Here is a 24,672-nt window from a genome sequence, read left to right on the forward strand (position 1 = left end):
GGTGATTCATATGTTGCACATCCCAGTTGGTAATGGTCAAAGACTGGCAGGCATTTTATGTGTTCTTGCAAATCACAATTAGGTCTCTGAAATTTCTCCGAAAAGAGATTCCCCCTCTGTATAGTCCTGAGTTGACCGAAAAGAAACATAAATCACTGGCTGGTCGGATGGTGAGCGAGGGAGCCCCAGTCCCCAAATGGCAAAACGGAACCCAGTGCAGCCACCTGCCTCCTCAAGGTATTAGGAAAAAGCCCCTGCTCAAGGCCATCCTGTAAAAACTTTATCACCTCCGCCACTGAGGCCGAAGTAGGGTCCCAATTTCTTGAACTACACCACTCTGCAAAGGTGGTCCATGTGGCATTGTAAATGCGCGTGGTCGAAGGCCGCCTGGCCACCTGCATTGTAGGGATGGCCCTAGAAGAAAACCCCTCCCGCTTCAAGAGCCTCCGCTCAATTGCCAAATGGTCAACTGGAGCCTCTGGGGCTCGGGATGAAGCACCGGTCCTTGACTGCGGGAGACAATGTCCAGTGATCATCCAATTTTTAATCAACTAAAATTTTTAATTTTAATTTTTAATCAACTAAAAGAACCTAACGGCAAAGAATGTACTGACGAAACAGTTAAAGAAAACCTCTTTAACACATTCTTCGGCTCAGTCTTTGTAAACAGTGATGGCTCATATCCAACATTCCCCAATCGTACCAAAAATATTAACAATGACTTAACTCATATAAACGTCACAGAAGAAAACAACGACCTAACACATATAGACTTCACAGGAGATAATGTTGAAAAAGCCCTTCGCAACCTGAAACCATCATTATCTATTGGACCAGATGGACTATGTGCATACTTTTAAAAAAAACTTTCAATTAATATAGCTGAAACCTTAAGCATAAACTTTAATAAAGCCTTCAAAACTAGTTCCCTTCCAAAACTCTGGTCTCTAGCCACAGTCATCCCTATCTTCAAAAAAGGAGATCCAAGCCTAGTGGAAAATTACAGACCTCTCTCTCTTTGCTGTGTCTCATGCAAAGTAATGGAATCTATCATAAACCAATCCATTACACTCCACCGTGAAACAAACAACCTTCTCTCTAGTAAACAGTTTGGTTTCAGAAAAAAATTGTCTTGTAACTTACAACTTCTTCATTGCAAAAACATATGGACTACCAACCTTGATCAAGGTAAAGCAATAGATGCAATCTACATAGACTTCTGCAAAGCTTTTGATTCAGTAGTACATGATAAACTACTCCTCAAACTAAAATCCTACGGCATTTTGGGACCTCTTCACAATTGGATAAACGCCTTCCTGTCAAACAGACAACAAGTGGTCAAAATTGGTAACGCTATATCAAATCCTGTTCCTGTCAAAAGTGGCGTTCCCCAAGGTAGTGTTCTTGGTCCAACGCTCTTCATACTATACATAAATGATCTCTGCGACCTCATCTCAAGTTATTGTGTTCTCTTTGCTGACGATGTCAAACTATTTAATACCACTAACAATACTTCTACCCTTCAAGAAGACCTCGACTTAGTTTCCGATTGGTCTAAAACTTGGCAACTCCAAATCTCTACCAGCAAATGCTCAGCCTTACATATTGGAAGAAAGAATCCTATCAACAAGTACAAACTTGATGGTCATTACCTTACTGACGACCCTCACCCTGTCAAAGATCTTGGAGTTCTCATATCAAATGACCTAAATGCCAAAGCCCACTGCAACTACATAGCAAAAAAGGCTCTAAAAGTAGTAAACCTAATTTTACGCAGCTTCTTTTCCAAAAACTCTACACTACTAACTAGAGCATACAAAACATTTGCCAGACCTATTCTTGAATACTGCTCATCAGTCTGGAACCCACACCACATCTCTGACATAAATACAATAGAACGCGTCCAGAAATATTTTACTAGAAGAGTTCTTCACTCCTCCAAAAACAACAAAATACCTTATACCACCAGGCTTGATATCCTGGGATTAGAAAACTTACAACTCCATTGACTTCGACATGACCTGTGTTTAACATACAAAATCATCTATTGCAATATCCTTCCTGTAAATGACTACTTCAGCTTCAATCGCAATATTACAAGAGCAAAAAATAGATTCAAGCTTAATGTCAACCGCTTCAAACTTGATTGCAGAAAATATGACTTCTGCAACAGAGTTGTTAATGCGTGGAACTCATTACCTGACTCCATAGTCTCTACTCAAAATCCCAAAATCTTCAACCAAAAACTGTCTACTATTGACCTCACCCCATTCCTAAGAGGACTATAAGGGGTGTGCATAAGAGCACAAAAGTGCCTACCGTTCCTGTCCTATTGTTCCCTTTATTATATCTAATTAATATAGCTAATGCATATTCTTTACATATATATATATATATATATATATATATATATATATATATATATATATATATATATATATATATATATATATTTCATGATATGTTTTTTACTTATGACAATGTTTATGTATACTGTTATGACAAAATTAAATAATAATAAAAAAAGATTTAGCATTATGAAAGGGAAAAGATCAGCCCAAAGTGCACTGAATGTGTTGTGCCCAAAACAAGGTATGCAGTAGTAATGATTGAAATTCCTGAGTGGGTATGAATAAACAAGACCACAATATCCTGTCAAGCATCTCATGAATATTTATTCCTGTCTGATGAGACTAATGAAGTGCAGGAGCCGGTTGCTAAGATGAGTTGTACGGAAGGGACATCTCATTAATTTGAAGGCCAGCCTGCATTGTCAAATTCCTATAGTAAAAATGTCCTCTCTTGCCATTTTTGGCACAGGATATGAGCCTCCCCTTAGTAGGCTTAGCATGGCTGTTCACTTTGAAGCCGCTTCATTTTCATTTTCTGCCGTCTTGCTGTTCTGAGTTTCTTGGTTTTTAAGAAACTATCTTCTAATTGGTATAGGAAGTCTTCTATAATTCCAACCTGTAGACAAACATAAAAAGAGAAGGGATGTCAAAAAATATGGCAGCCACCTGTTTGCGGTGGGTTTTTTTTGTGTTAAAAGCATTCCTTTCTCTTCAAAATGAAACAATTGCCTTAAAAAAAAAGAGAGAGAGAATATCATTTCTGAGTAGCAAAATTCTATCCCAGAGGCATATAGTGTTCCAGGAGCTTTCCACCCATTTCCCAGATGGCACCAAGGTCTGAAGATGTAATGCCTAATTTCATTTATAGAAGAAAACTGAGCCCAAATGATAGAAATATCAAAGTGGTCTTATGCTGCATCTCTTTTAACAGGTTCTTTTCATTGGAAGTTGTCACTGGAAATTAAATTGACATCCCGACCTTTTCAGAATTGGCTAAACAGCTGCTTTAATTTAAGTTTTTAAAAAGGTATCATGTTCATTGAAGCTGTCTGCCATTTCAGCTTCAACCTGAAGTGTTTAACACATTTTTGATGACAATTCTTTCCATCACTGTATTGTTCACCAAGGGATAATCAAAGAAGGACAATATGAATTAACCTATGATTAAAAAGAATTCAATACAATCATCAACAATAAAATAATCTCCTATAAATCAAAGCAATAAAGCAATAAACATGCAACACAATGAAACACAACACATCGATCATGCCATTTCCATTTGGTAGAAATTATATTCATAAAGAAATCACAAAACTGTGTCTCACTTATTTTGGGCATTTTATGAGAAAGAATTCACTGGAGAAAGCAATTCTGTTTGGAAGTGTTAGCAGCAAAAGGAAACCAGGCCACCAAAGAACACGGTGGGTTGTTGTTGTTAGTTGCGAAGTCATGTCCGACCCATCGCGACCCCATGGACAACATTCCTCCAGGCCTTCCTGTCCTCTACCATCCTCTGGAATCCATTTAAGCTCATGCCTACTGCTTCAGTGACTCCATCCAGCCACCTCATTCTCTGTTGTCCCCTTGTTCTTTTGCCCACAATCTTTCCCAGCATTAGACTCTTCTCCATCTCCTTCCTTCTCATTAAGTGGCCAAAGTACTTCAGTTTCATCTTCAGGATCTGGCCTTCTAAAGAGCAGTCAGGGTTGATCTCCTCTAGGACTGACTTGTTTGTTCGCCTTGCAGTCCAAGGGACTCATGGGAGTCTTCTCCAGCACCAGAGTTCAAAGGCCTCAATTCTTTGGTGCTCAGCCTTTCTTACAGTCCAACCTTCACAGCCATACATTGCAACTGGGAAAACCATAGCCTTGACTATACACACTTTTGTTGGCAGGGTGATGTCTCTGCTTTTTAGTACGCTTCCTAGATTTGCCATAGCTTTCCTCCCCAGGAGCAAGCGTCTTTTAATTTCTTGGCTGCAGTCCCCATCTGCAGTGATCTTGAGTTGATGCCAGCCAGATCATAGAACTGAGGTGTTCAAACTTGGCAGCTTTAAGATTGTGGACTTCAACTCCCAGCTATGCTGGCTGGAGAATTCTGGGAGTTGACGTCCACAAGTCTTAAAGCTGCCAAGTTTGAGGACCCCTGGCATAGAACAACTCAAAGAAATAGTGCAAGATTGAAAGACATGGAGAGACCTGGCCCATAGACTCACCAAGAGTCAGACAAGTCTGAATGGATATCAACATCACCACTATCATCATCATCATTTTATTTATTTTTATTTATTTATTTTGTCACACAGTATATATAAGCATAAGCATGAAATAACTAAACAATACATAAGCATATATATAAGCATGAGTATATAATAATTATATTAATTGGATATAATGAAAGGAAACAATAGGTCAGGAACGGTAGGCACGCTTGTGCTCTTATGCATGCCCTCTTAGGAATGGGGTGAGGTCAATAGTAGACAGTTTTTGTTTGAAGCTTTGGGGATTTGGGGAAATGACGCTGTACGTTTGATGTAACGGGGTAACGCCCTCCGCACATCCAATGTGTGCCAACTCTTTTCTAGAGGATGACGAGGATCCGGACAAAAATCTGGAAGAATCAACTCCTGGGCTCGGTGAAACCAGGAGTTCACCTTTGGCATAAATGATGGGTCCAACCGCAGAACAACCCTGTTGGAATGAAAAACACAAAGGTCCTTCTGAACAGATAAGGCCACCAACTCCAAAATCCGTCTAGCTCAGTGATTCCCAAAGTGTGAGCCGCGGCTCCCCAGGGAGCCGCGCTATCGTCATGGGGGCGCCGCGGAATATCTGCGCCCGCTGGGTCTGGTGCTGATGCGCCATTTCTGGGGCGTCTGGTGCGCATGCGCAGTTGCAGGTCGGATTTCCGGGGGAGCCGCGGGCGAAAAAGATTGGGAACCTCTGGTCTAGCTGATGTGATTGCCAGAAGAAAGGTAACTTTCAAGGTCAATAATCAAAGGGAAGCTGAACCCAGTGGTTCAAATGGTGCAGATATCAGTGCTTGAAGAACCAAGTGGAGATCCCACGTAGGATAGCGATGCACCACCGGAGGACGAAGATTTGTAGCACCCTGAAGAAAACAGCGCACCCTTGAATGTTGCAAGAGCGTCGGGTAAGCATCACAGTTAAGAACGGTAGACAAAACTGCAACCTGACTTCGACGTGTGGAAGAGGCTAACCCTCTGTTGAGACCAGCTTGTAAGAAGCCTAACACATCAGAAATCAATGCTGAAGTAGGGTCAATGTGATGCTTCGAGCACCATAGACAGAAGGCTCTCCAGGAAGCATTATAAATGCGGTTAGTAGAAGCTCTTCTACACGCTTGCATGGTTTGAATTACTTCACCTGATAGGTTATCCTTCATCAGGAGGATCCTCTCAAATGCCAAAAGGTCAAGTGGAGCCACTGAGGCTCCGGATGAAGTACTGCCCCTTGGCTGAGAGAAATCTGATCTTGAGGAATCATCTTCATCACCATCCTCCTCCTCCTCCCCCCCACTCTCCCTCCTCAAGATTTGGAAGAAGCTACTGGGTAGACTATCTTGAGTGACAAGATTTTTTTTCACTGTTGCATTTTCTTCAGCTCTCAAATTAATTTTGTTCTCTGAAGTGAATAACTTATAAGACCATTCTCTGTCTATCCTTCCATCCATGCAAATATATCCTTACCGTACATTCAAATTAATATTCCTTTATCTAAAAATATAAATGATATGCAAACTGAGTTTAAGCCATAAGAGGAATTATAATATTGCTTTGAGAAGGTGGTTTCTCAAGGGCTATAGAGTGCCACACTTAACTAGGTTGGTTAATGACCTAGAAAATGCAGCCATGTAACATGCTAAATTTGATTAGTGTTAACCTTAATTGGGTTATTTTTGTAGTTTAACATTATGTAAGACTCCACACCTGTTTGATTAGTTCGGCTCAATTTATTGTATGAGTCCAGAAAAAAGGTTCAATAACCAATGAGGCATGTTTAAAGAACTGATGGGCAACCTCTACATTTATCCTAAAGGTATCTGCTGGTGTGAAGTGATTAAGGTATCTTATTTTTCTCCAGATGTTTTGGGGGATTGCAGCTGAGATGAAGACACCATAACAGATTCCACTTCGGCTTGGCCCAAGATGTTTTGTTATTTAACGGAGAGAGACAAAATGTTCTTCCCTGCAATTCTATCTGCAGAAGCTACTTATATAGCCATTTGGATAATTATTTTTAACATTGCCTGCCCAGTGAATTTAACACTGTCAGATTTGGAATTGTGGACTAGTTGTCTAATACATATCCCATTCCATTGTCTGAGCTCTTGATGCTGTTTCCCTGCTTCCAGGAGCTGCCAGCTATGGTGGCCTTCTCGTTCTTCCTATCCCTTGGCTATTCTTGATTAGAAACATTTGTTGGAACACTTGTAACAGGTAACAGTAACAGAGTTGGGAGGGACCTTGGAGGTCATCTAGTCCAACCCCTTGCTCACGCAGGAGACCTAGGGATTCAAACCGCCAAACAGGAAGGCCCTGTACCATTGAATATACTTGAAACTGATGTATGAGTTTCTAGATGCTGCCTTCTATGATATAACAGGTACATTATAACAGGAGATAGATATAACAGGGTACACATAACAGATAACATATAATAGGCATAACAGGGCATAGATAAACCCCAAATGGCTCTCAGATAACTGCAAAGAAATACAATCCATCCATTCTCCTGCCCCCCCCCGCCCAGCCCCAATATATATATATATATATATATATATATATATATATATATATAGGTCTTTGGTTGTTCGGGTTTTCTCCCGTGTAAAATTGGAAGTGTCTTGGCGACGTTTCGACGAAGTCTCATTCGTCATCTTCAGGCTTCAGCTTCGTGCTTCTGGGAGCAATGTGTGATCGCAGCTATTTCTTCCTTTTAACTGCTAGTGGGGTTTGAACTGATTGGGTGGGAGCTTGGCTGTGCTCTGATTGGCTGGGGTTTTCTGTGCTCTGATTGGCTGGGGTGTGTCCTGTGTTGGTGGGGGCTTGGTTGTGCTCAGTCTAATCTGTGCTGCGGGGGGTTTTGAGCTGGTGAGCTGCACTGCTGCTGTTTGGCTTCGTGTTCGTGGTGCTACATCTTCGTAGTGGGTGTCAGTCTGCTGCATGTATGGATTGGAGGGGTTTGAAGTGGCTAATGTTGCAGCTGCGGTCTGGCTTCTGGTCCTTGGTCGTGCTTCCTGATCAGTGTGGGTTTGGGTGTGCTTCTGGGTGGATGTGTGGTGGTGACATCCTGTGTGGACCTCGTGAGTGTGGGTCTGGTGTCATTCCTCGTGTTAGGGACACGTTTGTCAATAAGGGCAGGTTTCAAATGGCTGGTAGGCGGAGGTATCATCTCGTTTGTTCATGCTGTGTGGGCGTTTTCTATCTCGATGGCTTCTCTGATTATTCTGTTGTTAAAGTGTTCAGTTTTGGCGATAGTTCTGGTCTTTTAAAGTCAATATCGTGTCCTGTGACTTTAAAGTGTTGGACCAGGGAAGAAGTTGGTTCCTCTTTTTGAATGAGTTCTTGTGTTCTTCAATGCGTGCACTTATTCTTCTGTTGGTTTGTCCAATGTATGTGGTGGGGCAGGCGGTGCATGGGATTTCATATACTCCTTGATTTTCTAACTCAATTTTGTCTTTGGGGTTTCTTAGGATGGTGGATATTTTTTGGTTTGTGCAGAATGCTGTCTTGATGTTATGTTTGTGGAGGATCTTGCTGATTCTGTCTGTGGTGCCTTTTATATATGGGAGGAGGGCTGTGCCATTTTCTTGCTCTCTGTCTTGGGTTTTAGTGGGGGGTTCTTTTTGGATTAGTTTGGTAATTTTATTTCTCTGGAATCCATTGGATGTTAGTACGTTTGTGAGAGTGTGTAGTTCGGTTTTTAGGTGTTGTTCGTCAGCTAAGCATTTCGTCAGTTGTTCGTCAGCTCACCAGCTCAAATCCCCCTGCAGCACAGATTAGACTGAGCACAACCAAGCCCCCACCAACACAGGACACACCCCCAGCCAATCAGAGCACAGAAAACCCCAGCCAATCAGAGCACAGCCAAGCTCCCACCCAATCAGTTCAAACCCCACTAGCAGTTAAAGGAAGAAATAGCTGCGATCACACATTGCTCCCAGAAGCACGGTTGAAGCCTGAAGATGACGAATGAGACTTAAACGCCGCCAAGACACTTCCAATTTTACACGGAGAAAACCCAACAACCAAAGACCTATATACAAACACCGTGAAAACCTCAGAAAACAAATATATATATATATATATATATATATATATATATATATATATATATATTTGTTTTCTGAGGTTTTCTGAGATATATATATCTATCTTTTTGTCACAAAAGTATACACAAACAATTGTCATAGATAAAACAACATATTTTGAAGAAAATATATACATATATGTAAAAAAATATGCATCAACTATATCAATTTGATATGATGAAGGGAACAATAGGACCGGAACGGTAGGCACTTTTGTGCTTTTATGCACGCCTGTTATAGCCCTCTTAGGAATGGGGTGAGGTCAATAGTAGACAGTTTTTGGTTGAAGATTTTGGGATTTTGAGTAGAGACTATGGAGTCAGGTAATGAGTTCCAAGCATTAACAACTCTGTTACAGAAGTCATATTTTCTGCAATCAAGTTTGAAGTGGTTGACATTTAGCTTGAATCTATTTTTTGCTCTTGTAATATTGTGATTGAAGCTGAAGTAGTCTTTTATAGGAAGGATATTGCAATAGATGATTTTGTGTGTTAAACACAGGTCATGTCAAAGTCGACGGAGTTGTAAGTTTTCTAATCCCAGGATTTCAAGTCTGTTGGTATAAGGTATTTTGTTGTTTTCGGAGGAGTGAAGAACTCTTCTAGTAAAATATTTCTGGACTCTTTCTATTGTATTTATGTCAGAGATGTGGTATGGGTTCCAGATGGATGAGCTGTATTCAAGAATAGGTCTGGCAAATGTTTTGTATGCTCTAGTTAGTAGTGTAGAGTTTTTAGAAAAGAAGCTGCGTAAAATTAGGTTTACAACTCTTAGCGCTTTTTTCGCTATGTAGTTGCAATGGGCTTTGGCATTAAGGTCATTTGATATGAGAACTCCAAGATCTTTGACAGGGTGGGGGTCATCAGTTAGGTAATGTCCATCAAGTTTGTACTTGACATTAGGGTTCTTTTTTCCAATATGTAATACTGAGCATTTGCTGGTTGAGATTTGGAGTTGCCAAGTTTTAGACCAATCGGAAATTAAGTCGAGGTCTTCTTGAAGGGTAGAAGTATTATTAGTGGTATGAAATAGTTTGACATCGTCAGCAAAGAGAACACAATAACTTAAGATGAGGTCGCAGAGATCATTTATGTATGATTTATATATATTATTATAATTATATATATATAATAATATATATATTATTTTAATATATATTAAAAATAATATATATTATATATTATTAATATATCATTTATCAGAACCTATCCTTCCATCTCTCCACCATCCAGTCACAACGGATAAAGCTTCTTGGATGAGAAGTGAAATGTCTTTTTCTTCCTCCTCATGGAAAAAATAGTCCAGCTGCCTTTCTAAAAAATACCTTTGAGACAACTATGACCTGGATGACTGAGAATCTCTATTGACAACAGGTACATTCACTTTAAAAGCCATGGGGGGCGGGGAAATCTATTGTGGTTGCTAAGAGCCAACAGTGACTCGATGGCATATGATCAATCAATCCATCCTACATGTTACAAGATAGACAGCAGGCTTTTCTTTATTAATTAGCTGCTTTAACTGGCTGCGGTTTAATCATAACTTTCCCTGAGCAGGTTTGACATATTCCTCTACCCAGTGGTGAAATGTGAAATTTGTTACTACCGTATCTGTGGACATGGGTTGGTGGTGCGGTAATGTGACTGGGTGGGCGTGGCCAACTTTTTTTTTTTACTTTTAAAAGCATTTTTTCTACAACCTCTTTGGCCGAAGAGGTTGTAAAAAATGCTTTTAAAAGGCTCTGATGATCCCAGATGGGTTGCCTGATTTTCAGAGGCTTTTGTTTTCTTTTAAAAGCATTTTTTTTGCCTTTAAAAGAAAAAAAAGCCTCTGACAATCAGGCAACTCAGCTGGGATCGCCAGAGCCTTTTAAAAGCATTTTTTAACAGCTTCTTCGGCCAAAGAGGCTGTAGAAAAAAATGCTTTTAAAAGGCTCTGGTGATCCCAGCTGAGCCGTGCGATTATCAGGCTTTTTTTTAACTTTTAAAAGCATTTTTTCGGCCGAAGAAAAATGCTTTTAAAAGTAAAAAAAATCCACCTCTGATGATCGCACAGCTGAGCTGAGCATGGGGGCCCCCAGGGATTTTTGCTACCAGTTCTCCTAACCACCTGCCACCATCACTACCGGATCAGGCAATCCGGTCCAAACCGGGAGTATTTCACCCCTGCCTCTACCTTACAAAAAGTTCTGTGGTTCCGCTCTTGACAAAACCTTAACGGATGCAAGTGTCTGTGTGTGCACACGTTGGTATGCAGATGTTTGCATTTGTTAGATAATGACTCTTTTTGCTCCCTCTTTTTGGCAACATCTGTTGTTTTCCTGATGTGGGACAGACTGATCTGGACGCCTTCCTTCGGCTGGTGCACATGACCATAGAGAATTGATCAGAATGATATCTTTATATGGCATTGAAAAACAGCCACTTTAAAAGGAAGGCATGCTGAGAAAATTAATCTTCAGCAAGTTTTCTTGATAAGAAGAAAATGCTGTAGTTGTAGTCTCAAAGTCAGTTTGGGAAGAAAAATGTGTGTTCCTTCCTGCCACGGCAAGAACCATTGTTTCTATTAAATCAGGATGAAGCTCTAAATAAATACATTTTCCTGAGAAACATTGTTCACCAAAGGGTTGAATAGAATAAGAGTAGAAGACGCAAAACAAGGATTCTTGCAAATGTCATCCATCTTGCCCATGAACAGGTCAATGATTATTTTAATAAGGGGCATATTGAAATGCCTATCTTTTCTTTCCTCCACCTATGTCATGAATAGCTTTGAGACAGAAAGTTGCATCCAGGTGTTCTTCATAAATAACACATGTATTTATATATATCTATATACTTATCATCCATGTTTATTCATGAATAGCATCACCATTCTCACAAATGCAAATGGCCACTAAAGTAAGCTCAAGGTAGCTGAGAATTTGCAATTAATTATGTACCAGACATCAGCACTTTGATGCAGAAACATTACTTCTTTTTCCTACTGGACTGTAAACACTAAGTTCCTTTCTTCAAAGCAAATACATGAAATTCAATTAATCCATAAGTCTGCAATTAAGCCGGTAGAGCAGTATTTTGTGAATGAACCTGCCTGTCTGTGACACCACAGACTCACAGAATGTGTGAATCAGTTTAAAGTTTGTTTACCGTTGAAATTATAGGGGGGAAAAAATAGGGTTTGCAAAAATATTTCCAACAATGTTGTATCTCAGAATACTATGAAATGTTTCTTCTGTCAAAGTAGCACTGTCTGTTCCATGGGTTTTAATATGTATTTGGTATTAAGAGCCAGTTTCCCCCATGTAAAACCACCTATTTGCTTAAAATTTCCATCAGGTTCTGTTCCTGATATCCCTCCTTCCTTATAAGAGATAAGGTAGAATTTCTTTTAAACTGCCCAAAACATTAATTTGTTACTTGCTTAGTGCAAATTAAAACTTTTTTTTAATTTGTATTAGCCTTTGATGTGCTAAGATGAGTTGTTTGCTGCCAACTATGTGTGTTACGCACACACTAACCCTCACATTGTAGACAACTTCAAGGAGATGCTTTCATGAAAATTTGTGAAAAGCACCCATCCATTTGAAGCTGCTTTCTAATGTAACACATATGCCGATTTCTAAAAATGAACTAGAGCTTATCCACTGAAGGACTTCATCCTATAGTTTGGGAAAATTCTTCAGACTTTTCCAGGCAACTACAGGAAGTCCTAGAAGAGTAAGATATGCACCGAAATTTCTTTTGGCTAGAGGAATCAGTGGTCAAGGCCTTAGGTAAAGATAAAGGTTTCCCCTATCCAGTTGTGTCTGACTGCAGGGGCAGTGCTCATCTCTACTTCTTAGTTGAGGGAGCCAGTGGTGTCCAAAGACATTTCTGGGTCGTGTGACCAGCATGATTATATGCCAAGGTGCATGGAATGCTGTTACCTTCCTACCAAAGTGGTACCTATTTATCTACTGACATTTGCATGCTTTCAAACTGCTAGGTTGACAGGAGCTGTGGTAGCTAACGGGAGCTCACTCCATCGCATGGAACTTGGGTCTTGAACCCGGGCTGTCAACTTTCCAGCAGACGAGCTCAGCATCTCTAACTGCTGAGCCATCACAGCCCCTTGGTCAAGGCCGTAAGAGAAACACGTAAAACATTTCAGAAAGCTGAATGGCATTGTCTCTTCATCCAGAACATCACACAAATTCATGATGTGAATTTACCCAGGTGAAATGCAGCTATCTCACACTGTGTTTGTAGGTATACATAAAGGTAAGGATTTTTTTCAATCCCACTGTTTTGATAAAATGATTGAGTATAATGTCTTTAGCATCGAAGAAAAATGAACTTGGGCTGCCCAGCTGCTCCTGCCAAAAGTTGCTTTATTTCTTTCAAAACCGTATGTCTATTCTACAGGTTTTCAAGTAGCCCCTTGAACCTGTAGTCCTTCCCAGTGGCTACATCTTTTTCTGTGCTTGCACTGCTGGCTGCCAGCCACAAGATAGGAAGCTGGATACCTGCCACAATCAGAGACATGCAAACTTAGATAGGATGTTCAGAAGCAAAGAGTCCTACAGCTGTAAACTAATCAAGGCTTGTCATGGGTTGAGACCAGGAACCCGATAAACAAATGACAAATCCAAGAGACACAGGGAGATGGAGTCATGGTCCAACAAGATAAACATGGCACAGCTGAGGCTTGAAAAGTTGTTGTGAGTGAGGCCAATAAATAAGTCACACTGAGCCACCAGATGCACAGCAGAGGTACACTACTCATTAGAACTGCAGAAAAAATAATTGCTACCAACCTGCCTTCCTTTGAGGACTGTATACTGCACGAATCAAGAAGAGGGCCGTGAAAATATTTACAGACCCTTCGCATCCTGGACATAAACTGTTTCAACTCCTACCCTCCTACCCTATAGAGCACTGCACACCAGAACAACTAGACACAAGAACAGTTTTTTCCCGAAGGCCATCACTCTGCTAAACAAATAATTCCATCAACACTGTCAAACTATTTACTGAATCTGCACTACTATTAATCTTCTCATAGTTCCCATCACCAATCTCCATTTATGACTGTATGACTATAACTTGTTGCTGGCAATCCTTATGATTTATATTGATATATTGACCATCAATTGTGTTGTAAATGTTGTACCTTGATGAACGTATCTTTTCTTTTATGTACACTGAGAGCATATGCACCAAGACAAATTCCTTGTGTGTCCAATCACACTTGGCCAATAAAAATTCTATTCTATTCTATTCTATTCTATTCTATTCTATTCTATTCTATTCTATTCTATTCTATTCTATTCTATTCTATTCTATTCTATTCTAGAGTCTGCTCTCCTGCCAGCCTTCTTCTTGGCCAATCTATCTGACCTGTAGAGCTCAATTTTCTGCAGCTGTATTTTTAAAGCATGCCTCTGCTTGGGACAGGGGTGGTGAACCTCACAGTCTGAGAGGCGCGCAGTGGGTATAAGCAAGGACTTCTGGGACTTGCTGGATCTGCCTCAAGCAGAGTTGAGTTACTGGTTTCAAAACTGCTGGAACTAGTCGTTCAGGGATTATTAGAAGCTCCTGGATCCATTTCCTCCTTTTCGTCATCAGAAAATGACTCACCAGGACTGTAAAAACATTATGATGATTTATTCGATGTGTATGACTTCACAGCTCATTTAGGAACTTGGGCGGCTCACAATAGATGCAATCACCACTTCCATTGAGGTACTAGAATGGAAACTGAGGTGCAGTGATTGTCCTCTCCATTTCCCTTGCTGCATTATTCACACTGAAAGCCTCAGATCGTGACCCACATGGACCCACAATGTCCGTCTTTGTGGGACTAGGTATAATGTTGTGTTATCCTGGAAGGGAGATATAATGTGAATAAGGAATTCATAAGGAATTCACTCATGCGTCCATTCAGATGGACTAGTATCTGATGATACTAGACTAGGTTTGCAGAAAGAGACCACTTGCGCCACCTCTTTAGAGCAAAACAGTCTTTGTAACCATCCAGCACTTTGGTTGTATCGTAATTAAACTGCACACTTCTGACTGAAACAAATGCACCCATCTGTAGAAGAAAGTCTACAAGTCCACACTGGAATGCAGGATTTATCTGTGTGAATTCTAAAGTAAGTTAAATTCAAAGTCCTATTGAATGACTTTGGGGTGGGTGGATGATTTTAAGGGTCTATTTTGAGAAACAAATGGGAGTGGGGAGTGTTTGGTAATTTCATTCCTTCCTGTGCCATTTTCTCAATACTTCTGTCCTATTGTCCTTCCATTATTCTATTCTATTCTATTCTATTCTATTCTATTCTATTCTATTCTATTCTATTCTATTCTATTCTATTCTATTCTATTCTATTCTATTCTAGAGTCTGCTCTCCTGCCAGCCTTCTTCTTGGCCAATCTATCTGACCTGTAGAGCTCAATTTTCTGCAGCTGTATTTTTAAAGCATGCCTCTGCTTGGGACAGGGGTGGTGAACCTCACAGTCTGAGAGGCGCGCAGTGGGTATAAGCAAGGACTTCTGGGACTTGCTGGATCTGCCTCAAGCAGAGTTGAGTTACTGGTTTCAAAACTGCTGGAACTAGTCGTTCAGGGATTATTAGAAGCTCCTGGATCCATTTCCTCCTTTTCGTCATCAGAAAATGACTCACCAGGACTGTAAAAACATTATGATGATTTATTCGATGTGTATGACTTCACAGCTCATTTAGGAACTTGGGCGGCTCACAATAGATGCAATCACCACTTCCATTGAGGTACTAGAATGGAAACTGAGGTGCAGTGATTGTCCTCTCCATTTCCCTTGCTGCATTATTCACACTGAAAGCCTCAGATCGTGACCCACATGGACCCACAATGTCCGTCTTTGTGGGACTAGGTATAATGTTGTGTTATCCTGGAAGGGAGATATAATGTGAATAAGGAATTCATAAGGAATTCACTCATGCGTCCATTCAGATGGACTAGTATCTGATGATACTAGACTAGGTTTGCAGAAAGAGACCACTTGCGCCACCTCTTTAGAGCAAAACAGTCTTTGTAACCATCCAGCACTTTGGTTGTATCGTAATTAAACTGCACACTTCTGACTGAAACAAATGCACCCATCTGTAGAAGAAAGTCTACAAGTCCACACTGGAATGCAGGATTTATCTGTGTGAATTCTAAAGTAAGTTAAATTCAAAGTCCTATTGAATGACTTTGGGGTGGGTGGATGATTTTAAGGGTCTATTTTGAGAAACAAATGGGAGTGGGGAGTGTTTGGTAATTTTCATTCCTTCCTGTGCCATTTTCTCAATACTTCTGTCCTATTGTCCTTCCATTATTCTATTCTATTCTATTCTATTCTATTCTATTCTATTCTATTCTATTCTATTCTATTCTATTCTATTCTATTCTATTCTATTCGCAATGGCTGCGCTATTTGAATCTCCAGACTGCAACTCCCATCCTTTTCAACAGTTAAATATGAAGCTGTGGGTGATGGAGCCAGTAGTTGAGCCGCTTCAAAGGTGTATAGATATTTCTTGTCCTTTATCTTTCTCACTTGGATCACAGCATTATTTTCTCCCCTAGTCTCTCTTCTTTCAAAGCTCCTTACACATTAAGCTTTGTGCTTCAACTGAAGAGTTTGCTCTGCCTATTTTTGAGTACCACTTTGTCCCTTTGCCGTTGAAGCCAATGGGTAGAGTTCTGAATTTGGTAGTATTTTTAAACTGAAGACAAATGCATTTTGTAATATGCTGGTAGTGTTGTCCCCAATTCGGGTCTGAGCCTAGTATCGAAGCCAACGATGGATGCCAGACACAAGGTGCAGGTTTTCTGATTGCTTTTTATTGGAGTACTCCAAGGAAAAGGGCTCCTGGCCAAAATGCCATGAACCAAGAACCAAGGATTAAGTAAGCTTTATACATTTTCACCGAAGGAGAAGGCGGGACAAGGTGAGATAATAAAAAATATTATCTAATAAACATTTTAGTAATAATTCTACAATTTGTTCTATTGGTTTCTAGCTATTCCTCCTAAGCCTTGACTAATGAATGTCCTAGGAGTTATCTAATACACATTTTATTTGCTGCAGGCCATCTCTATTCCTAACTTTTAGCTGAGGTCTGCAAGTTGGCTAACTCTTGTTACTTTTATCAGCTTTCTAACTATCCAGAATTGTTACAAGCTTTACACATGCATATTTCCTGTGGATAAGCATTCTTTGTTCTTGCCAGACAGAGTCCACAATTACAGGCTTCCTGTTTTATTTTCAAGTGTGTGCCATGACCTGGCTTTATTTTAGCAGACAGCCCATCAGTAGGAAGGTTGGAAAAGGATGATATTGTTTCCATCTTATAATACTAGGCCATGTCATAGTAAATTCTTTTAATGTCCAAAAGGCCCTATGTTCCATTTGACTTTTTAAAAGGTTTTCTGATGCTTTGTCAGAGATCAAGGATGTTTGGGGTAGTGGTGCCCGAAAATGTACATTAAAAATGGTGGGCCTTTGATTTTATGGTTGTGACTCCCATCTTGACTATCTTATCTTTACCTTCCTGAAAATGTATCTGCTAGGGACCCACATTAAATCCAAGCCATTTATTTTTCTGTTTTTTGTCTCATCTGTTAAAATGAAGACTGAGAGGAAGTTATATAATTAAACTAAATATAACCAATCTATTTTGCACATGACAAGGGAGGGGAGATGCCCATGCACCCAAACACACATAAGACATGACACTTTGGCCTCCATTTCCCCAAATCCCCTGTTAGTATTCCGGTTCCAGAGTTCTGAGCTTGTAGCCCTTGTGCATTCAGAGGTCACCAGGTTGAGAAAGTATGTATTAGATGGAAAAAAAAATGAAAGAACAAAATAGACAGAGATGCGCACAGTGTAACCGTAACTAAGCAGTTATCGTTCTTGTCCTTGTTCACGGATTTTTGCTTCTGCCTCTGCATTTGATTTTTAAAAAAAAAAAAAAGAAAATAAAGGTGGGGAAGAGAATGTCAGCCCTTCTGTCTTTTTGCCTTTTTAAAAGTTGCCAGTTTGACTGCCTTTGAAAAACAACAACAAAAAACATCATCAGAACTACAGTATGACAGGAAATGCAAGGTTCTTTGTAGGGCTGAGGCTGTGTTTTGTGGAAAAGCACTTACAGTGTGAGACCTGGATGTTAGCTCAAAGAGATGCATTTGGCAGGGAGCAAGGGAAGTGATATCAAAAAGCAGGTCTTCACTGCACCTGCCAAAGCTGCTGTCACAAAGGCCAAGCTCTTTCCAGTGAGAGTGTTCTGGCTTCAAAACGAAGCCGAAGATAAACAAATCATGGCCTTTGGCCCATAAGGTTTTGCTCTCTGTGTCCAATCCACTTCTGAATATCTCTGGATGAGAACAGACAAGGCCTTTCCAGTGATGGCTCCTATTCCTCTGGTACTTTGGCCATACCATTCTTTTTTTTTTTTTGGGCTTTGCAGTGCTACTATACTTTGCGATTTGGCTTTAATTTCCTGCTACTTCATATTGTGAAGTGCCCCAGTCAGACTCGTGGGTTCCCAAATTCATTTTTCCAGAGTCCGGATTCTTTTCCAGGCAACTGCAAAATGTCAGATGCTGGCAGTAGAGATCATTGCTTGACAATAGAGATTATATCATTTTGAGGGAAAGAGAGAGAGGCGGCAGCCATGTGCATGATATATTTTCCCCCAGTTTGCATCAACCCAAGAGAACCTCAACTCTTCCACAAACTTTAAATGAGTCCCTCTAAGCCTTGGAAACGAAAAGACAGCCCATCATTGTTCTAGGAATAGGAAACCGTTCAAACAACTCATGATATTGTCTTCTCTCACTCATTTGCGAAATCATTTTCTATCTCCTCACTGTCCAGCAATGCATGAATATAATCTCCAAGATCCTTATAGATATCCTAAAACCTACCTTGTACCTCCAAATGAAGGAAAGCTAAATGTCTACTGAAATCAAATGACAAGTAGATGACTTTGATGACAAGTTGAAGGTTTTGCAAGGTGATGTGATATTTCATTTGGGGTTTTTTTTGTTTGTTTGTCTCTCGTTATTGTGTCACTTTCTTCCTGGATGCCAGAAGCCAAGTTGTTCATTTCTACAGTACATGTTCCTTTAAACTGATTGCATGCAAAGCAAGTGTAGGATTACAGATTGCCATCCCCAACAAACGATACCAATAAAAGAGAATATTTGTACCTCAGAGTTAAATTGAAGGGTCCTTGGTGCTCTCTAAGCTTGATTGCTTTCTTGCAGATGTTTCATCAGATCAAATCCTTAAGAACTCATTTAACATTATAAAGTTCTACATTGCCTTGATGATAAATGATACATACAAGCATACATATGATAGATAGATAGATAGATAGATAGATAGATATAGATAGATAGATAGATAGATTATAGATATATTATAGATATAGATTATAGAGTATATAATCTATTATAGATTGATATAGATTATAGAGTATATCTATCTATCTATCTATCTATCTATCTATCTATCTATCTATCTATCAATCTATCTATCTATCTATCTATTGAATAGCTAGCTAGCTAGCTAGCTAGTTAGCTAGATTATAGATAGATTATAGATATAGATTATAGAGTATATCTATCTATATACTTTATAGAGTATATAGAAAGATATACACAGTCTATCTATCTATCTATCTATCTATCTATCTATCTATCTATCTATCTATCTATCTATCATCTATTGTATAGATAAATAGATAGATGGATAGATAGATAGATAGATAGATAGATAGATAGATAGATAGATAGATAGATAGATCAGTAGTGGGTTGCTACCGTTTGTCAAATGGGTAGTGGCAGAGACCGGAGGCTCCGTCCACCCACGTGGGATGCTTCTGTGTGTGCTCATGAGTGAACTGGTAGTGAAGGGTTTTGCAACCCACTACTGATATAGAGATATCTCTAACTACCATAAGTAGGGACGCTCTGGTTCAAATCTCCGCTAAGCTCTGAAACACAGGGGCTAACCTCAAGCAATCCCTTATTTCTGAATCAAATCTGAGATAACTCACGGATATTAAATGGCATGTAAGAAATATGGATTTTAATTCTTTCCAGGTGTTAAGGGAGGCCGATGCTTTCAGAAACCGAGTGGCCAAGCATGCATTAGAAAACTTAAAAAAAAAAACCAACAATCCCACACTGTGGAATTCACATCCCAGGCAGGGGTGTCCACAATGTCTGATTAAAAAAGTCAAGCGGGTCTCTATGAACATATAGTCATATCCCTGCCTCTTTGTATGTACAACACACCACAGAAAAGAGAAGTGAGGCTTTGATCGTGTCGCTGTAGGTGCCTTCTTGACTTCGACACCCTCTGCAGACACGTCTCCTTATACCTGTTCTTCCTCAGAGGTGGTATTCAGTAGGTTCTGACCAGTTCTGGAGAACTGGTAGCGGAAATTTTGAGTAGTTCGGAGAACCGGTAAATACCACCTCTGACTGGCCCTGCCCCCATCTATTCTCTGCCTCCTGAGTGCCAGCTGATCGGGAGGAAATGCGGATTTTGCAGTAATCTTCCCCTGGAGTGGGGAGATTTTACATTATTCTTCCCCTGCCATGCCCACCCAGCCATGCCACACCCACCAAACCACGCCCACCGAACCAGTAGTAAATTTTTTTGAATCCCTACCACTGTTCTTCCTACTTCAAAAAAGTATCAAGATTTCTCCCCTCAGCCAGCCTTTTTGAGCTCTATTGGTAAGGCTCTTTTATTTATCAGTTTTTAATATCGTACCTTATTGGAGATTGTTAGGGAAAAGGGCGAAAATGCAGTTAGGATCAGAGATTGTACAATCTCTCATACAAGTTCCAGTATGTTGCCAAGACTTCCCAATTAAACCAAGCTTGCTGGTTGGTAACCTCAATCAAATTTCTAAGTTGATACAGACATTTGACTTTGTCCCTGAGGTTGTTTCAAGCTTCATATCCCTCCTGGCAACCGAAACAGATGTTCTGAGGCGAAGGTGTCCCTTTCCCACAGAACATCTGCTTGGTGCCAGGTTCTAAGGATCTACAGTAAGTGCAGCTCTGTCAAGACATTAAAAAAAAGGAAATAATTTTGTTTTGGTTATCAATGGCATGAAATATGCAAACCGATAACAGGCTTGGTGCCGTTTATTCCATGCCCTATTTAATTCAATATTAAATCCCATACATTTTTATGCCACCTATAATTTTTCCTTGGCACTTCAGATTTTTGCAGTGACAGCTCATAACTGCAGGCCCTGTCAGCTTTTGAAAGACAGAGGCTGAACGTGAAGGCTGTTGGGAATAGTTCTGAACCTAGGAATGGAAGAGGAAAGCGGTTTTTTTTTTTTTTTGGCATAAGTAAATTGATGGAGCATTGGAAATTTATCAAGGAAATTTAGATCTAAACTGCACCGGTTCTACTTAAATTATGCTATGAATTGCCTCGTGCAGAAAGCGTGAAGTTAGTTTACATATTCTGTGCATCTGTACGTTCTGCTTGACTGTCAAAAGGTCTAGAAATTGAACAAGTCATCACAAATGCCTCTCGGGTTTAGTAATTCATAATCTATTCTGACTTTGCCATTAAACGGGAAGCAGCAGGTGCTTAAAAGAAAAATAAGAAGTATTAAGCATTAGATTGTTATTAAAGACTAGATTAAACAGAGAAAATCAATTATTCATAACAGAGAGGTCAAATAATTTATGGTGTCTATTTTATTTCATTGGGCATTGCTTAATTAGTGTCCCAAAGTGATGTATTTTCATCTGCTCTTTCTTTGTGCACTTTATTGTACTACTGAACTGTTGCTATGGATTTCTTGCTGTTTTTAGAACCCTGCTCAGCTTATTTTTGTAGTTGTTGTCCTGCATGCTGCCAAAAGTATGCACATACTTCCATCTGTTCCATGGAGCTTTTAAACATACAAAGTGCTATACAACTTTATCCTCTTTCATCATGCATTTTCTACAGGCAGTACTTGACTTACAATCATCTGTTTAGTGATTGTTCAGAGTTACAAGGCATTGAAAAAAGTGACTGTCCTCGCATTTATGACCAAGACAGCATCTTCACAGTCATATGGTCAAAATTTGGGCACTTGGCAATTATAGAAAAACAGAGTTGGAAGGATGTTGGAGGTCTTCTACTCCAATCCCCTGCTCAAGCAGGAAACACTATAACATTTCAGCCAAATGGTTGTCCAATCTCTTCTTAAAAACCTCCAGTGTTGGAACACCCACAACTTCTGGAGGCAAGTCATTCCCTGATCAATTGTTTTAATTGTCAGGAAATTTCTCCTTAGTTCTAGGTTGCTTTTCTCCTTGATTAGTTTCCACCCATTGCTTCTTGTCCTCCCCTCAGGTGCTTTGGAGAATAGCTTGACTCCCTCTTCTTTGTGGCAGCCCCTGAGATATTGGAACACTGCTATCATGTCACTCCTAGTCCTTCTTTTCATTAAACTAGACATACTCCATTCCTGCAACCGTTCTTCCTATGTTTTAGCCTTGAGTTCCCTAATCATCTTTGTTGGTCTGCACTCTTTCTAGAGTTTCAATATCTTTTTAAAAATGATTGGCATATATTAAGATTGTTGCAGCATCCCAGGGTCATGTGATCATCATCTGCAACCTTCCTAGCTGGTTTCCAAGAAGCAAAGTCAATGGGGGAAGGCAGATTTGCTTAACAACTTCATGATTCACTTAATAACTGCCATGATTCTCTTAACAGTCATGGCAAAAATGGTAATAAAATCGGACAAGGCTTTCTTAACAACTGTCTTGTTTAGTAATAGAAATTCTGGTCCCAATGTGATTCTATGTTGCGGAATACCTGTAGTTTTTTTAAATTTTTATTTTGCAGCATTTTTTTTTCAAGACATTAACCAACCCCAAGGCTGAATGCTCCTCTCTGTGAGCCCCAAGCAAGTCAGCAGAGCCAGGTACACTTTCAAGAGACCAGAAAGATTAAATTAAGATTACAAAATTGAACAAAAAACAGACTGTTATGAAGAAAACTGCAGGGATATCCTGCAAACAGATGTACTCAGTTCCCAGAATTTCCTACAAAAATTGGTTTTGTTGAAGGTTCTGGGAATTGAAATCCACAAAAGTTGGGGGGGGGGCTCAGGCCAGAAAAAAGTTTTATTAAATCCAAATCTGAGGTTTTGAGTCAACCCTGTCCATTCTAGAAGATGACCACTGGCCCCTCCCCCTGACCTTACTGGCTCTTGACAATAAAGGAAGTGGAATTGATAGTGAAGACTTGTCTGCATTCAAACTTCTACCTAACAATTTCTGCTAGTACAAGGCAGTCCATGTTGTGAGAGAAGGAAGCAACTGGAAGATCTGGGAAGCCAGAAAGTCAATGTTTCTCAACCTCAGTAACTTTAAGCTGTGTCGACTTCAACTCCCAGAATTCCCAAGCAGTCTTGTATCTGGATATCTAGACATAAAATAAGGTTTGCCGTTTCATTTTAGAAATTATGTGGCTCTGATGTCAGGCTGCTTAAATAAGCAGAATGTCTCTCAGAACAGGGCTCTCCAACCTTGTCAACTTTAAGACCTGTGAACTTCAACTCCCAGAATTCCTCAGCCAGCAAAGCAAAGCTGAGGAACTCTGGGAGTTGAAGTCCACAGGTCTTAAAGTTGACAAGGTTGGAGAGCCCTGTCCCAGAAGGATGGAAGGGTTTTTTTTTTGTTTTTTTTTAAAGAAAAAAAAATTACAACTGCTATCAGCATCTTCCTTCTTTTAGAAAGAGTTATTACTTCATTAAGGGTTATTAGGGTTACTGTTGGTAATAAACATGTATTATCAAAAGATTGTGGTTAGAATATCTTTATATTCGAACTGAGAGCCCTCTTTTACATATTTCACAGAATTGTAGGGATAGATCACTAGTATCGCCCTGCTTTCTGTGTGATAGCAAAGGATCCTTTAAAATATTGTTATCCACATGTCTTAGGAAAAGAAATATAAATCACTGTCTAAATTGCCAGGTGACCCACCGGTTAATTATTCAGTATTGTATGTTAACTCTAAATTGATACAGAAAAGGATTGTCAGTGGTTCATTTAGCCACAGAGAAGAGGAGCTACACACATTTAACAAAAGTGATGTATTAGTCTGTGATTAGACAAAATGAAGGTATTACAAAAGTTAAATATTTTCTTTTCATTTATTACACATTTTGAGGTGCCAACTAATTTTCTACTTATTTTAATTCTCAGGGGATATGGCAGAGAAGGGGTGGGGGTTTTGCCAAGAAAAGCCTTTGGCAGGTTGCCAAAGACTACAAAGGTTGGTGATAAGGCCAAAGGACTGTTTATGAAGAATTTGTTTTGGACAAATTTTAATAATATAAGTTTGTTCAGGACTGAATTGTGTTTGATAATCACTACTTGGGCTTCGGTAACAACATTTCCTAGCTGAGGAGCCAGAGTTGTCTGAAGACATTTTTGTGCTCATGTGGCCACCATGACTATATATTGAGGCATACAAATGCTGTTATCTTCCCACCAAAATGGTACCTAGAGCACATTGCAATAATTCAGAGGAGAGGTCATAAGAAATAAGTGATTGTGAACAAATGATCCAGGAATGGGCACACCTGAAGCACAACCCTAAGATGTGCAAAGGCCTTAAGGGCCACAACTACCATTTTTTAAAGATGAAGGATGTTTCTGAAGGCACCAGGAGAAGGTGAAATATCTTCTGCTTACTTTGATTCCCATACAAATTTAAGATGTGTGGACTTCAACTCCCAGAATTCCCCAACCAACATATGGCTGAGGAGTTGTGGGAGTTGAAGTAGTCTACACATCTTAAATGTTGCCAAGCTTGAAAAACATCGCATTAGACAAATTAGTGTGCAACATGGCATTTGATAAGAGAAAATGGTTTGCAAAAACTGGTAATTAGACCCCAAACCACTACATTTATGCATTTATACAATT

At 39.8% G+C, this 24,672-nt stretch overlaps 1 protein-coding gene across 1 annotated transcript in view; it reads right to left on the reverse strand.

The window, feature by feature from the left end:
- Window positions 1-2,710: 2,710 nt before the first annotated feature.
- Window positions 2,711-24,672, reverse strand: part of SPATA16 (spermatogenesis associated 16) — a 249,682-nt gene continuing 227,720 nt past the window's right edge. The window contains exon 10 of the mRNA XM_058189000.1: window positions 2,711-2,967. Within this exon, the coding sequence (XP_058044983.1) occupies window positions 2,845-2,967 (123 nt within the window). The 3' untranslated portion in view covers window positions 2,711-2,844. The remainder of the gene's footprint in view (window positions 2,968-24,672) is intronic.

Source organism: Ahaetulla prasina, chromosome 6 (assembly GCF_028640845.1).
Source record: "Ahaetulla prasina isolate Xishuangbanna chromosome 6, ASM2864084v1, whole genome shotgun sequence".
In the NCBI taxonomy this organism is placed as follows: domain Eukaryota; kingdom Metazoa; phylum Chordata; class Lepidosauria; order Squamata; family Colubridae; genus Ahaetulla; species Ahaetulla prasina.